The sequence below is a fragment of the Durotheca rogersii genome (genome assembly GCF_024521655.1).
Source record: "Durotheca rogersii strain YMJ 92031201 chromosome Unknown GGS23scaffold_42, whole genome shotgun sequence".
NCBI classification, from domain to species: Eukaryota; Fungi; Ascomycota; class Sordariomycetes; order Xylariales; family Xylariaceae; genus Durotheca; species Durotheca rogersii.
The window spans coordinates 82,016-98,049 of NW_026251273.1; the positions used below are offsets into that span (position 1 = coordinate 82,016).

General features: G+C 56.0%; 4 protein-coding genes across 4 annotated transcripts; 2 read left to right on the plus strand and 2 right to left on the minus strand.

The window, feature by feature from the left end:
* GGS23DRAFT_390667 (uncharacterized protein) lies at positions 1–1,777 on the minus strand. The gene is made up of 2 exons (XM_051513511.1): positions 903–1,777; positions 1–833 (listed from the first exon to the last, which is right to left on the minus strand). Exons 1-2 carry the CDS (start codon positions 1,457–1,459, stop codon positions 449–451), a joined length of 942 nt encoding a protein of 313 aa, XP_051367523.1. The 5' UTR covers positions 1,460–1,777; the 3' UTR covers positions 1–448.
* Positions 1,778–4,844: 3,067 nt separating this feature from the next.
* GGS23DRAFT_607940 (glycosyltransferase family 4 protein) lies at positions 4,845–6,365 on the minus strand (the record flags this gene model as incomplete). Its single annotated transcript, XM_051520124.1, has 1 exon — positions 4,845–6,365. The coding sequence occupies one exon, from the start codon at positions 6,363–6,365 to the stop codon at positions 4,845–4,847; it is 1,521 nt and encodes a 506-aa protein (XP_051367524.1).
* A 3,834-nt stretch (positions 6,366–10,199) lies between these two features.
* On the plus strand, positions 10,200–12,328 carry GGS23DRAFT_607941 (nucleotide sugar dehydrogenase; the record flags this gene model as incomplete). Its single annotated transcript, XM_051520125.1, has 3 exons — positions 10,200–10,434; positions 10,510–10,991; positions 11,063–12,328. The coding sequence occupies 3 exons, from the start codon at positions 10,200–10,202 to the stop codon at positions 12,326–12,328; spliced, it is 1,983 nt and encodes a 660-aa protein (XP_051367525.1).
* Positions 12,329–13,502: 1,174 nt separating this feature from the next.
* GGS23DRAFT_390921 (putative coenzyme A transferase) lies at positions 13,503–15,929 on the plus strand. Its single transcript, XM_051513514.1, has 4 exons — positions 13,503–13,943; positions 14,087–14,359; positions 14,463–14,646; positions 14,726–15,929. The coding sequence occupies exons 1-4, from the start codon at positions 13,658–13,660 to the stop codon at positions 15,609–15,611; spliced, it is 1,629 nt and encodes a 542-aa protein (XP_051367526.1). The 5' UTR covers positions 13,503–13,657; the 3' UTR covers positions 15,612–15,929.
* Positions 15,930–16,034: the final 105 nt, after the last annotated feature.

Here is a 16,034-nt window from a genome sequence, read left to right on the forward strand (position 1 = left end):
GTAGTTTCGGGATGTAGTATTGTCGCAAACAGCGGCGGTGAGTGGAAACGTTGGCGACATCGTCGTAGAACCTTGGTACGGTACCCGAGTGTTACGAGATCAACCCTTGGTCTTCTTTTTCATGTGAATAAAACATCTCCTGCCATCTTTGTAGTAGGCGAAATAAGACCGTGTGATATGGGCGGCGGCTCCTAAGATGATCTTTTCTACCTGTAGCTTGAAACTCATATATAAATAAGACTATACGGGTTGCATCTGCCCGTGATAAATAGACACACAAGTATATCAAAACAAATAATAATAGTCAGTAATCTCAAGGGGGTAAGGTCTAAAACACGCTGCCCAAATCATATCCGGTCGACCGTCGAGACGTGATGGTGCCGACCCGACGGCATCCACTAAACGCCACATACACATGAAAATGCCCTCTGCTAAGCTTCGCGACCGATTATATTCTCGCGTTGACGGGCTTTCCGTTGGCCCTCGCTTTCCTGCTTCGGTAGGTGTCGCGGTAGCTGTATCGCTCGTACGTGCCAAAGCCGTAGAACCCGACCCCGATCACGAACCAGATGCTGGTGAGGATCAGGCCGACCGGGAAGATCAGGATGTTGACGCCGGGCAAGACGAAGGCAACAGTGCCGTTACGCAGTCCCGCCATCAGATCGTCGACCGCCAGCGTGGCGATAGAGAGGTCCGACATGACCACTTCCTTCGAGAAGATGCCGTTGACGAAAGAGGCCTCGTTGTGATTGACCGTCGTGCTGACTTGCTGGCCCACTAGGTTCCTTGCGGATAAAGTGATGACAGGCATCACCAGCGCTTCCAGAACGCCCCTATTCCCAATTATTAGCATCGCCGCTTTCCTCCTACGCCCGCATTGGGCGGACGGTCTGTTCACTCACATCGTCATGGGCTGGTTCATCTGTGCCTCATCGATCTGACCCACAAACATGTATGTCTGGAGGAGCGTGGGAGAGGAGGTTGTTTGTCGCTTGGTGGCGCCGCTTCGAGCATTCGTTCCCTGGCTAACCGGCGAGACGGAGGCACCCGTATACTGCAGTCCGACCGAAATCTCCTGAGGGGGGATCCCCTGGAAATCGCCGGAAGGTGTCGATACTTGGAAGAGGCGAAGGTCAGCCATGAAGGCACCCGTGTCCGTCTGGAGGTTGAACAGGTTATAGCAGACCGCCGTTCCGGAAGGGTTCGTGGCGGCCTGGAGTTGCGAGAGCGACGACATGCAAGCTGCTAACGTATCCGTGTCCCACTGATCCAAGTTGATCTGTGTGCCATTCGTTACCGCCGGGGTTTGCCTTTTCTTCAACGCATCGTCGCTCCCATCATCCAGTTCCGGTTCTAGCAACGCCGCGCGCGGCGCCATCATCCCCCCCATAGCAGGCTCGACGCTGGCGAGTGCTGACGTGGCGAATAGCGCCGCTAGAGCTACGCCTGTCCCGACCATTTTGACGATGTCTGCCCACTCTCACGATTAGATATTGATAATCTTCTTTTTTTTCTTCCCTATTCGTTGAACGCAGATTAAGCCGGCCGGCGGTCGAAAAAGAAGATACTGTGCGTGCGTGTGCTGGTGTAAAGAACGTCTGGAGCCCGTCCGTCTGACGAGATCCTTTGTCGAGTTGCGAGCGGAGGCTCGGATAGCGGCGATCAGGTTAGGGGTCGAGCGAAAGGAAAGAAGGGAAAATGGGACCGGCCCGCGAGAAGGAAAGCGGCTATGTTTTGTTTCGGTGAACTACGAAAGAGGAAGCGAAAAGGAGGGAACGGCGGATATCACCTTGATACCAAGAAACTTGGTATTAGCGGCGGGGGCTCTGCTATGAGACCAGGGGGACTATACTACCATATGTAGTAGGGGTCCGCAGGAGACAACCCCCAGAACCCAACTATTCATGGCGTGAGGTGGGCCGTCAAGCGATCTCTCTCGTGTGGCCTTGTCAGATCAGGACGCGCAGGGCCTGGGCGATCTGTAACGCTCTTCTCATACAGGTAGCAGGAGGAGAGGATGATAAGAGCAGGGCGTCTGTGTATGTACATACGTATGTCACGCACCGTCTGCAACATCGAGCTTGAGGGTCCTGATACAAACGCCAGAGCGACGAAGCGTCACCCGTACATCATTCAGACACCCAGGAAGTACCCCCCCCATACTACGTAGCAGGTAAGTATGGAGACTGGGACCTGGGGGGGACCGGGGGCCTGACGAAGAATTGAGGATACGACGGCACGAGTGTGGACGAATCGCGAGAAGTCAACTGGGCCTTTGCCAAGCATGAGGTAGCGGGACAGGATACCTCTTCGTCGATGTTGGTCCAGCCACCGGCGCCTACTGCAGGAACACGACGGTGGGAAGAGAGAACAGCGTCGACACTACGTAAATAGGTACCAAAAAGATAGATACTTAGATAGCACTCGTAGGCTTCCAACTCCCTCCCCTCTTCCGAAAAAAGATAGGAGGAGTAGCTTGTATTTCCAGCCCAGGATACAAGGGAGGGGGGTGGGCGATGGGTGATGGTGCCCTGACGTGCTGCTAGTTCTACGTTCATACAGGTTACAACCGATTGTCGGATCAACTGACGATGCGACATTGCTGAAGAGCGAAGCCGTTTCGAGACGCTGCCGGCCATGAGACAAGATGCGCGACACTGCGACGAACCCAGCCAACCCAGCCCTGCCCCTGGCTCATTTTTGCAGGCGTGGCCCGTCCGTCGAACGGGCCATCGAAGCCCCTAATCGAGACCCCCTGGTCCCTATCGACTCGTTCTGAGGAGGTCAAGACGTCGTCCAAGGCTTGACTTACTCGGCCCCTGTCTTTCGTGTCGCAGGCCCTGGCAGCCAAGCGCCGAGTATTACTGCTGGCGGCTTTTGCTTGGCTTCCTCTCGCCCTCCATCCGCAGCACATACCTACATGGGCATAGCCTATACAGATAGGGACCACAATGTTATGCAAATATTGTGTCAGCTCCGTCGCCCCAAAAATGCGGGAGGAGAACGGGGCAAAGCCAAGCCAGCTCATCGCCATTCCTAGCCACGAGCATGTGTGTACTATACACATGTACGCCATGCTGCTATCTTGATGATTATTAGTGTGCGTGTGTGTATGTCTACGTACGTGCATGTGTGTCCGTGTGTGCGCGCGTAGTTGTTCCCTTTCATCCTCTCTCCTCCTCATTCTCATAAGGGTCCGTTCGTTTTCCGGTACGGTGGCTGTCCACATCCAATTAGTTCGCCGAGATGAAGAACGGGGCAGCCTAGCCGAGGCGCGCGCTTACAAGTCGTCTGATCCTTTCGATAGACGGATCTCAAAAAGAAAAGAAAAATAGTCGAGGCCCGTATCGCACGATGACTACCAAATCCCCCTTGGAAACATTCGGTCTTTGCTGAAATTCGACGAAGGAACAGGGCGGCGCAGCCAGCTACTTTTGCGGTGTGTAGCATCGTCAGCACTGCACAGAATAGTTTCCTGAAGGAACAGGTAGGGCGAATCCGCCGACCCTGAAATAAACAAAATTGACCCAACAACGTGGCCGTAGCGGCAACGTTGTCCAAAACAAGTTTCGCCTCACCGGCGCAGTGCACACCCGTGGTTGCGACTCGGGGTGATGCCACGATACCGGCGGCGATGCATCGCCGGACACTACTACCACCGACAAGATCATGATATCGCAGTGATGATAGTTAGTCTAATCCTACCCAGATCCTCTTGCAGATAATGCCAGCGGTACAGATCTGTGGCTTATTTGCGGCGGGATAATTACCTGTCTCTCCAACCCCCTCGATCCCGGAGAAGCCAGGGAGGATTGTAATAGTAGTAATGATGCCATATTTACTATTTTGCTCCTGGCACCAGCTAAGAGATAAGCCCTCGGCGATGGCGGCTATCTAACGCGGCGATGGGTGGCAGATCCTCCTAGGAGCCTGGCGAGGGCTTATCGTCGCCGTCGCAATCATCGACAATTAAGCCGGTCCTCGGCACGACACGACTCAAAGGCGATAAAGCACAACGGGCTACGGGCACGTTAGCGGCACAGCGCTGGATTACATGAAGCGGGATCAGCACAACAACACATCAAACGCAAAAGCCTAGGTGTGCATCGGATACAAGCCCGAAATTTCGACGGGACTCATCTCATCTTGCTCTACGCTGCGCCACGTCCCGCGGCTGGGGTCGAATCCGATGGTCAGTTCACCTCATGCGCCGCAACTCCGGCTGCTCACACATTAGGGGCCAGAGACACAAAGGCCTTCGAGAAAGGTAATTAACCGCGGCCCATGAAGACCTAAGGGGGAGGGAAGCTGACTCGCATCAGGAAATAGGACGAAGTAGGCCACTACGCTGTCATAATTGCACAGATCACCGCCGGCTCAAGACGCGCTTCTATGGGTGGCTGCGTTGGTAAGTATAGCAAGGATGAGGCTAATCCGCTCGATGATATTGCGTATGCTACAATCATCTCTGCGAAAAGAAGCTTCAAACCCTTCGGCACTAAGATCCTACGTACGGCGAATCGTGAGAAGCCGAGCAGGGGGCGAGCCCAGGCCGAGAACACACGACTTGTCCTGTGTATGTGGGCATTGCTACTGGTCGCTCTCTTCTGTTTACTCCGATAGTTACTCTCAAGGTATCTAGAAACCTATTATTGCGCTTGGAAACCGATGCTCTCCCTCTCCGCACTGCACTACTCCAGCTCCTCCAGCTCCTCCAACTTGAACTAACTTGCCCCTCCCCCCCATCTACTCTACCGTGTGATGCGCCTCCGGGGCATCGCAACGAGTGTGAGATGCGCCCGCGCCCAAGCGCGAACTATACGGCCGTGCCGGCCCGACCCTGTCTATCTCTGACTTATAAAGTTGACCGCGGCGCGGACCTGGGGCGCGCGGTCCTTGACCACATGTACGATATTGGCGAAGAGCAGGTAGCTGCCGACGACCGCCCAGAAGCCGACGACGATGGAAAGCGCCAAGCCGAGCCAGGCGTCGACGAGGTGCGACAGGACGAGACGCCGCACCGACGCGCCCGGAAGCGGCCAGCCGAGGATCGGCAGCCGCGTCTCCAGCGCGCCTCTCTTCTTGTCGCGCTCGGATTCCTCGATCGTGTCGAGCATGGCCCAGGCCACCTTGTTGCCGATCCCCTCCCACGTGGCCTGGCAGGCGGCCGCGCGGCCCGCCTCGGCAAGCTGCTCGCGGCGCCTCGGGTCGCGGCCGAGCTCGAGGACCGTCCGCACGAAGCCCTCGAGGTCGTCGGGCGGGACGAGGTACCCGGTCCGGCCGTGCTCGATGATGTCGCTCGGCCCGCCCTCGTCCCGCGCGACCACCGGCACGCCGCTCGCCATCGCCTCGAGGACCACCAGCCCGAACGTCTCGGTGACGGAGCAGTGCAGGAAGACGTCGGCGGACGCGTAATGCGCGTTCAGCTCCTCGCCCACCTTGAAGCCGGCGAAGACGACCTTCCCCTTCTGCGCGAGCGACCGGGCCGTCTCCTTGACTTCCAGTTCGATGACGGCGTTCCAGTTTCCGCCGACGACCACCAATTTGAAGTCGAGGCCCCTCTTATCCAGCTCGGCCGCCGCCTGCGCGAGGAACCCGAACCCCTTCTCGCCGGCTAATCGTGAGCAGGTGAACAGGATGAGCTCGCCATTCGGCGCCCATTCCCTCCGCAGCTGCTCGCGCCGCTTTGACGGATTGAAAGCTTCGGTATCGACCCCTCGCCTAAGCGCCTCGAGCTTGTCGTCCGGAACGCTGGCAGCGTGGTTTAGGTATCTCCGGACGGATGTGCTTGGGTAGAAAATCGTCTTCACCGACGGATGCCGGAAGAGGTAGCCCTGGACGAAGGCGAATACTCGGTTCGCGATATCGCCCAGCGGCCAGGGGAACAGGATCAAGCAATACCTGGCGAGGTCGGTTTGGAAATTACATATTATGGGGACCTGCGATTCCGACGTGTGCTGTCGTATCTGCAGCATCACCTGGAAGCCCAGCGACGCGGGGCTGGCCAAGTAGATGAGATCCGGCGGCCCTCCGAAGGTCCGCCTGTATAGCTCGGAAAGGCGCACCGGATAGGCCACCGAGAGCTCGGGGTTGAAGGGCAGCGGGTACCCTTGTAGCCGCACCTCCTCGTTGAACGACGGCCCTTCGCCTCCTGGGGAGTTGATGGGAGAGAAGGTGTTCACTTTGGTATGGTTGTGCGGCGCAACGACCGCGACCAGGGCGCCGTGGGATCGCAGCTGGTTCACGAGCATTACGGTCGTGCGCGACACCCCGTTAACAGGACCGAGGCTCTCGGTGCAGAGCAAGATGCGCCGACCGCGCAGCCCTGGCGGGAAGAGGTTTAAGTCGTGGGATTTGGTCCCCATCGCTGATGTCTTGGTGGATCGGGTTTCTGTATGATGCCGCGCTCGCTTGCGACCTACGTATGCAGCAAAGGCCAAGCCCGAGAGGGAGAGCAAGGGTTTGGGCAGTAAATGCTTCTCTGTTTCTTCTTCTTTTCTCCCCAAGGAATCGTGCACGTTGTGGGTTGTTGTGGTTAGAGCCCCTAGGTGTATTGAGGGAAAAGAGGGATCCGGGCCCAGTAGGAACACATATCACGGTCTGTGTAGGCAGGGTTTTCTCTTCAGAGCACACACCGGCAAGCTTGAAACCCCCGGCGACGCCGCCTGACAGGACAACCGCACGAGAGGCAGCAAGGTGAACAAGGCCTGGGATCAATAATGCCCCGTGATGGATAAATGGCTTGATTAGTTGGTCGGGTGGACGGTGGGCGGCGAGCGCGCGCGGTCAGCCGTTGGCCAGGATAGGATATGGAGAGGGAGGCAGAAGCACGGTAGAGTGTCGAAGTCACGGACCCCAGGTCACGGCTCGAAACAGACCGGTGGTTGACAGGCTCAACCGCAAATGATATATCGTTACCTAGGTGGGTGTGTAGTTGCACCCTGGCCCTTAGGTTGCGCAGGCAGGTCGGGTCGTGGTGTGCGTAATGGCGGTTCACTTTCGCGGCCTCGCTGCCTTAATTATCAGGCATGCAAGACGTGTTGAAAGCTGAACCTAGTTGATCAATTGAAGGTGTAAAAACTGAAGTGCTAAAAGGGCTTAAATACAGCGTTTTTCTTCAATCTAACCGATCACAGGCCTCCATTCTGGATGCCTGGGGATCCACAGTGGTTGATCAGGCAGATCTCTGCAAGGTATTTAAGCATAGCAGGTAGTAGATAGGTAAGTGTTAACAGGATATATAAGGTCTATACCTACCTACCCGCCTGTCCGTCTCTATGTGTCTACACGTTGCCTTAGCAGTAACCTCCACTTAGAATGCATCTGGTTCACGAGATGATGATTAGCGTAGGTCAAGTTAGGTACCTCTTGGCTTCTGACTGCAACCTATCGTTCCGTATATGTTTATCTGTATTCCCTTTTTCTTCTCTTCTGTCTTCCTGCTTGGGCGCCGGGCCTCGGCGGGGCACAAGACTGTTCTCTATCAGTCCTCGTCACGCATGCACCGTAGGATTTCTGATGCTTGGCGTAGCCTGCAATGGATTGTCCGCTTATCGTTTTATTATCGCGTCAGATGGACATCCCACACATCCCCGGATTTGGCCAGTGTATTCGTCATTCCCTTTTCTATTTTCTGTCCTTAGCTACCTAGGTATTATTTCCTTGCTTCCTACCACCCTACGTTATTCTCTTCACCTCTTTTTTTTTAACCTGCAGAGGAAAACCAGAAATAAGAATCACGAACCCCTAAAAAAAAAACCCCCCCACCTTCATCACCCTTATCTCCCCCCTCTCTGTATTCCTCAGGTAGGTTTTCATGCGTACCGGCTCTAGAGTCTATGAGTAAGTATCTGCCTTACTTGGCGACCTTTTTTCCCCCCTCCCCGTGGCCTTCGTGATCTCTACTGCCTCCGTCCGTCCTCCAGGTCGCGATGATCCAATGGGAAGCTCTGGTGGCAGCACACGCAAGGTTGCCAGCGCACCAATCATCTGCTTTGTTGGTGGCACATTTCTCTCTACAACCCTCTCTTCGATCCGTATGCGTCGCCGACGAGAGCCAGACCCGCTGTCGACCCGCACGATTAGAATCCGGGGTCTTCTATGCGTTCATACGTACGTAGGTATGTAGGTATGTGCATGCGCATCGCGACCCTCCCACCCTAATGTATCCTACCCAGGTCAGGTCTGGTTTGGTCTGGTCTGGCTTGGACAGCCGGGCGTGTATAGGTAGCCATACCCATACTTACACATCCACATACATCCATATGCCCGCGGTTCTCTCGTCCGTGGCCCATCACGTATTAGCACGAGCTGCTACCCATAGGCAGGACTCGACCGACCCCTTCGTCCACTTGCTTGCCTGATGGAGATGGGGGCGGGACGAGCCTCGTCCTTGTTAGACCCAGATTTGCGGTCATCAGCGTCACATGCGTCTTCGGCGTCAGCTATCTGAAGTTATCCAGATTGCCCCGTGCCCTACCATGTACGAATTAGCATCCCCGGTTGAACCCTCGTGTGTCTGGTACACCTATCTGTTGGTTATCTACGCGCAACAGCAATACGCACTTGTGACGGTCAGAGAGTATTGTTATTTTGCCCCTCCCATCACCCCCCCCATCCTAGCTCTATTTGCCTCTTCTCTATCCCCTCCCCTTCTGTCCTGGACGCCGCAAACAACGTCACCCCCCTTGCCCAACTACTACTTCACTTCCCCCTCGCAATGGAAATCCTAGTAGGAGGTACCTTGACGTACCTATCTATCACGGCCTGTCCTACTAACAGATCGACCCGGTAAGCGTCGATCGTCCCACCGGCGAATCTACCTGCGTGCTACCTTTCCGTCTAGTTATCGTGTAAATTGCAGCATGTGTACGATACAGTGGTGGGTAGAACGTGAGTTCCTTACCCGTCTCGAGGGGCTCCGCGAAGTCTACCCCCTTCCTCCCCCCTTCTCTCTCATACACTCTGCTAGTATAAACCTAGGTATACATGGGGCATACCTCAACGTGTTATTGTGCCTAGGTCTAGGTACCTTACATATGCATGTACTCGGTCGGCTCGCCTGGGACTCAAATCCCACAGACGATCGCGGGCATGTGTGCTTGCGTTCGAATTTCCCCGTCTCGGCGGCCCCTCCGCCGTCGCTATCGTCGTCTAGGGCTAGCCGGTATATACCTATGAAGGGTTTTCTTGTTTATATCCGTGTACTCGTATACATGTATATCTATACTCCATATTGCTACTCGCATGGTACGCGGAGTCTCCGCACCTATACATCTTTTCAAGTGTAGTGGTCTAGATATACTTTACATTGTGATGTTGCCCTGCCTATAGCTACCTCCTATCTGGGTACCACTATGTTAAGTAGTGTGTTTCCTCTCTTCTCACCTACCTATATTCCCCCCCTTCCACACCTTCAACTTTGCATCATCGACTCATGGCCTCAAGCTGAACAAAGCACTGGTTCTACACTTTGGTTATAGTTCGCCGCATGCGCCCTCGGCAGGGTCCCCGGTAGAGGCTTGACGCGATCGCCCACTCTCCCTGCCTCTCCACCATCTTATTACTCTCTTGGGCTCGTATTATACCTGGACTTTCTCCCCCGGAGGGCTGGCAGCTGCCAAAAGTTACACCTTCATACCTACCTACCTTCGAAGTGGCGTTCCGGTGATACCTGACTCCCTCTGGATGGTCGTGTTCGTTGAATCAGGCCTTATCTAAGAAGACCCTTCCCTCGACTGGTCTTCCCCCCCCCGCCTACCAAACCTAGACTTAGAGGCCATCATCGGCTCACCTGCCCAAGTCATCGCCGACTTCCCTCAGCACCTCTATTTGTTCACGATACCATTTATCACTCGGTGAGTCAGTAGTCACGGTCCCTGATCCCTTGCTGGTCTGCCCCCTTACCTACCCACACCTTTTTCTCCAGCGACACTACGCTGAGTCTTTCCTGTCGCGTGTGTTCTTTTTCCATCGCTTATTATCTCTTTCCCTTTTTTCTTCAAGGCCATGCCCAAACATCCTAGCCCTGTATTGATCTATTGCCGGCGCGTTCCGCACCGCACATTCCAGTTTTCAGCATGGAGCTAATGTCATCCAGGGAGAGGAAGCGGCATCGCTTCTTCGCAAACTCCCTCAGAATCCTGCATTTACAAGACACCGTCAGGTATAGCGCAAGTTCAGGACGTAAATCAGTCGCGATGGGATCCGTCAAGTCGTCCGTTGAGCCTGATGATGCTGCATTCGGCGATATGGACTCAACGGCCCCAACCACACCAGATGGGAGTGGATCGTCGAGTCCTGTGCTCCGCGCGGAACATTATGTAGACATCGTGGGTTTCGAGCGGCCCGATTTGCCGCAAATAATGATGTCTGCCGTTCAGGATATGGCGCGCCCCGTCCGCAATATATGTTGTGTCGGCGCCGGCTATGTCGGTAAGTTTTGGAACACCCTCTCTAGGCCTACTTGTTCGCCTTCGTATCGTGTCCTAGGACTGAACAGGAACCCAGGGGGCCCGACGGCTGCGGTCATCGCTTATCAAAACCCGCATCTGCGTGTCACCGTAGTGGATAAGAATGAGCAGCGGATACGAAGATGGAACTCGAAGCATTTGCCAATTTACGAGCCGGGCCTAGGCGATATTGTTCGCATTGCCCGTGATGGATCGAGGGCGTGCTTCTTGCCCCCGAAGGAAACCGACGATTCGAATATCACCAACAACAGTATCAATGATTCGGGAGCCTCCGTGCCTGCCCGGCAGCCGAACCTATTCTTCTCTACTCAGGTGGCTAGGTGCATCCGCGAGGCCGATATCGTCCTCATCGCAGTCAATACGCCAACTAAGACGAGAGGCACCGGGGCGGGTAGCGCAACCGATATGACATCCTTCGAGGCTGTCACCAGCGAAGTTGCTCAGCACGCCCGACCTGGGACCATCATCGTGGAAAAGTCCACCGTCCCCTGCAGGACAGCCGAGCTTGTTCAGAAAACGGTAAGCCAGCACTTCAAAATCCGACGGACAGAGGTATATATACAAAGGATAGCTAACAATATCTTTTGAAGATGGCGGTTCACCGCCCCGGTGTTCATTTCGAGGTTCTCTCCAATCCCGAGTTCTTAGCCGCTGGTACGGCAATGAAGGATATCATGCATCCCGATCGCGTGCTGATTGGATCCTCGACGACGTTGTCCGGCCGTCGCGCTGCTGAAGCTTTGGTGGGGGTCTATGCCGCATGGGTCCCGCGCTCGCGCATCATCACCACTAACGTCTACTCGTCGGAGTTGTCTAAGCTCGTGGCGAACTCGATGTTAGCGCAGCGCATCAGCAGCATCAACTCCATATCCGCGATCTGCGAGAGGACAGGCGCGGATGTCGACGAGATCGCGGCAGCCATCGGCTGCGATCCTCGGATCGGGGACAAGTTCCTGAAGGCGGGCATCGGCTTCGGCGGGAGCTGCTTCAAGAAGGACATTTTAAGCCTGGTGTACCTGGCGGAATCGCTCGACCTCGACGAGGTGGGCGAATACTGGCGGCAGGTGGTCAAGATGAACGAATACCAACGCGATCGCTTCGCTAAACGAGTAATCAAGTGCTTAAATAATACGTTAGTGGGCAAGAAGATCACCCTGCTAGGTTACGCATTCAAAGCCAACACTTCGGACACGAGGGAATCGCCTGCGCTCGAGATCATCAAGACACTCTTGGAGGAGAGCCCCAAGGAAATCGCCATATACGACCCCTGCTGCAACCCCGTGGTCGTCCGGGCAGAGATCAAGGCGCTTCTCAAAGGCCAAGCCGCGCTCAAGGAAGACGGGGGCGCGATCGAAGTCTACTCGAACGCGTACACGGCCTGCTCTAGCAGCCATGCTGTTCTCATCACGACCGAGTTTGACGAATTCAGGAACATCCCGTCGAAGGCTCCGTCGAAAGCGCCGGCTCGGGCAATTGCTGCGCTGCAAGCGGCGAAGAAGGTCGACCCCCGACCGTCCCTTTACAAGCCATCGGAAACAGACATCCTCGACCTCCAGAAGTTCTTACTGCGCACGGCTCCCGCGGCGATGTACCCGGACAGCGACCCGCTGCAGCGATATAAGCCGGAGCCGCCGTGCGAGAGCGACTGTCCCGACTGCGAGCTCATCAAGACGAGTGGCTACTCGACGGCGGGGAATTCGAGCGAGGACAGGAAAAAGGAGCAGCTGGACTGGAGCAAGATCTCGTATCACATGAACAAGCCGAAGTGGCTGTTTGACGGAAAGGGCATTATCGACGCGAAGGCGATGGGCAAGCTAGGCATCCGGGTGGAGAGCGTTGGGCGCGTCAGCGCTTGAAGCGGGGAGACGAGACACTCTTTTCTTTTCTTCGTCCCCCGAGCAGCCCCTTTTTTCTTCCCCCCTCCTCCTTCTCTTTTTCTCTTGGTCTGTTTCTCGCACGAAAGATAAGGCTACGGCCGGTTCACTGTCGCATTGCATACCCCGGGGATGGGTTGTCTTGACGCGTGTTCTTCGCAGGTCTGCTCTAGACGGGAATGGATGCAAATAAATCCATAGATTCCTAGACGCTCTACAGATATCCTCAATTGATTTTTCCTGGTTTTTTCTTCTTCGTGGATGCGATGGTGCTATTTTCCCGGGAACAAGCATATTACCTAACTGCACCCTGTTACTTTCGAGGGTTCTCCCGGATTCCGCGACGCGCATGACTTGGTCACAAGAAGCTTGTGGTAGATGGTTCTAAATATAAATATACCTATACGCATACACGTATTTACAGACCCGGCCCCGTTACTCTCCTGTTATGCCGTGTGCATCTGCCTATGATTATGGTGACCGTCTACGTTCAATTCTCCTATGTATATTTCCCCTAGTTGATCAACACCAGTAAGTAGACCGTAGCGAAGTCTAAACCTACGCATTCTCATCTGTAATACACACATAAGAGAGACGGCATCAACGGTGAAGTCGCCGTACACCGAGGTTACCATCCCCTGCCTTCTCCTCCACGACCCCTCCCGACTTCGAGGTGGAGCCAGGGGGTAAGAGTACCTACATGTGAATTGTCGACATATTTATTCCTTGACTGGTCTGCCAGATGAAACTTAGCCTGAATGGGACCGTGTACGTACGTCATGTCCATGCCGTCGGAAATGAGGGAGTGCCTGAGCTTAGGGACCATAGCTACGGTAAGTAAACATTCAGAGCGTCGTCTAGCTTGGCTGTGCTTCTCGTCAGTCGGGGCGGTAGCGGAGGACGGCGGGCATAAATCAAGGGCCGAAGAAAGCGCCGAAGCGACGAGCGCGGAGAGACGCGGCGAATTGGACCTCGGTGCATTGTCTGCCTCGTCGCGGTAGATAAAACCGATTAATCGAATCGAGCAGTCGATTGACTGATCGGCTCGTGTGTAAGCGGACGCTGCCTGTATAGAGCGCGATAGGCCTCCTTTCCAATTCTACAACTCCCACTGCCACCACTACCACTCCCTGCCATCTCGCCTCAACTACAACTACACCTAACTTGATTATTATCCGTCCAGCCCACTGGAACGCCCCTACACCGAGACACCGATGATACGCTGCTGACCTTAACCCTTGGCCTCCTTGCTCTCTGCCCCTCCTCCCCTCCCCTCTCCCGTCTTCTCCCTCCTCTCCCTCCGCCCTGAACATGGCGCGACCGCGGAGTGCGTGTCTGTGGGCCACAGTCCAACTCTCACATCTTTGGGCGATCCCACGCGCGCGGCAACCGTACGGCGCCACTGCTACTGCCGTCGCGTCCACATTAAGGATTGCGCCCTGCCTCCAGCGACGCTCCTATAGATACTACTCGACCGACCGGGGGGCGGCTCAGCGAGGCGGCTCCAAGGTTTTCAAGTCCGCCGACGAGGCCATTGCAGACGTTAAGGATGGTGATGTTATCTTGAGCGCCGGTTTCGGGCTGTGTGGTGTAGCGGGTACGTATGAACACACCAACCGAGGCACCGGTCGGCAAACCGTCCGATTGGAGGGGTGACGCGGGAGGGAAGAAGGAAGAACAGACTGTCACAAACTACCCAACGGCCGCAGATGGTGAGACTGACCGGTAATGCGACTGCAGAAACGCTCATTCAAGCCATACACAAGAAGGGCATCAAGGACCTGACGGCCGTCTCGAACAACGTCGGCGCGGCAGGGAATGGCTTGTCCCGGCTCACTAGAGACGGCCGCCTGAGTCGCGTCATCCTCTCCTACCTGGGATCGAACAAGGAGCTCGAGAAGCAGTACCTAACGGGCCAGACTGCGGTGGAGCTGTGCCCGCAGGGTACCCTGGCCGAGAGGCTGCGCGCCGCCGGCGCTGGCATCCCGGCCTTTTATACGGCGACGGGTGGAAGTGAGTACTGCGTTTTGCTTCAACTTTACTTTGCTATCGCGACTATTGGCAAAGAGGGAAACATGGCGGCTGACGAGTTCTCGTCTTTTCTTCTTTCCAACAGAGACCTTTGTCGAGACGGGTGAAATTCCCATACGTTTCACACCCGAAGCTGTGCTTGAGAAAGGCAAGCCGAGGGAGGCGCGGGTTTTCAACGGCCGATCTTACATCCTGGAGACGGCGCTCCCAGGCGACGTTGCCATCCTGCGCGCCTGGAAGGTGGACGAGGCGGGCAACTGTGTTTTCAAGTAAGTCGCCGTCAACTATCTTCGTCCCCGTCTTCCTCCGTAACGCCTACGCTAAAGCGTTTGTGCGCGCGCGCCGCAGATACACAACCAAGACGTACGCCGGGCTCATGGCCAAGGCGGCGCGCATCGCTATCGTCGAGGCCGAGAATATCGTGCCGATTGGGTCCATCGACCCCGACAGCGTCGACCTGCCTGGCATCTTCATTGACCGCATCGTGCCGGCGACGGCGCCCAAGAACTTCGAAGTGCTAAAGCTGGCACCGCCCAAGGAGGACGCGGCGGCAGGCAAGCAGGGCGCGCCCCTCGACAACCGGAACCGGATCGCGCGCCGCGCCGCTCGCGAGCTGCGCGACGGCTACTACGTCAACCTCGGCGTCGGCATTCCGACGCTGGCCGTGTCGCACCTGGCGCCGGGCGCCCGCGTCTGGCTGCAGTCGGAGAACGGCATCCTCGGGATGGGCGCGTACCCGGCGACGGAGGCGGAGGCGGACCCGGACCTGATCAACGCGGGCAAGGAGACGGTGACGCTGGTGCCGGGGGCGTCGACGTTCGACTCGGCCGAGTCGTTCGCCATGATCCGCGGCGGCCACGTGGACGTGTCGATCCTCGGGGCCTTCCAGGTGTCGGCGTCGGGCGACCTGGCCAACTACATGATCCCGGGCAAGGTGTTCAAGGGCATGGGCGGGGCGATGGACCTGGTGTCGAACCCGGACCGGACCAAGATCGTGGTGGCGACCGAGCACGTCGACAAGCAGGGCCGCAGCAAGGTCGTGCAGGAGTGCCGCCTGCCGCTCACCGGCCAGGGCGTCGTCAGCACCATCATCACCGAGCTCGCCGTCTTCCAGGTCGACCGCGTCCACGGCGGCCTGACCCTGACCGAGATCGCCGAGGACACTGACCTCGACACCGTGCGCCAGAAGACCGATGCTGAGTTCAAAGTCGCCGACAACCTCGGCTCGTTCTAATTACTAGATGCTATTGCTCGTAGATGGATAGATACTTGCGTGTGCATGTATGGGACCCGACAAGGCGAAGGACGGGCCATGTATTTATTATGTCGGGTTCCTTTTGCGTTCTCGGTACATAGAAGCGGGTGGCCGATGAGAATTGCTAGAGGTAGGCATCTTTGGGAATATCCGTCCTTGTACGTACACGCATTGTCATTGCCTACACATCTATCTCGTTTGGTTCGTTTTTCCCACCGGAGCAACTGTTTAGGAAAAGGGGAATAAGGCGAGGAAATACGCGAGGTAGCAAGCAGGTTAGATACTTAGCAGGTAGACCAATACTTACATGGCATGTGATGTGTGTGCATGTGTGTGTGTGTGTGTGTGTGTGTGTGTGTGTGCTGCATGTGCACCCCTAATCTCGCCGTGCCGCTCCATCTA

Coding starts and splice junctions, on each gene's coding strand:
- GGS23DRAFT_390667 (XM_051513511.1), bottom strand. CDS start 1,459: ATGGTCGGGACAGGCGTAGCTCTAGCGGCGCTATTCGCCACGTCAGCA. Junction 834..902: donor ATGAACCAGCCCATGACGAT/GTGAGTGAACAG, acceptor AATTGGGAATAG/GGGCGTTCTGGAAGCGCTGG.
- GGS23DRAFT_390921 (XM_051513514.1), top strand. CDS start 13,658: ATGGCGCGACCGCGGAGTGCGTGTCTGTGGGCCACAGTCCAACTCTCA. Junction 13,944..14,086: donor CGGGCTGTGTGGTGTAGCGG/GTACGTATGAAC, acceptor ATGCGACTGCAG/AAACGCTCATTCAAGCCATA. Junction 14,360..14,462: donor TTATACGGCGACGGGTGGAA/GTGAGTACTGCG, acceptor TCTTTCCAACAG/AGACCTTTGTCGAGACGGGT.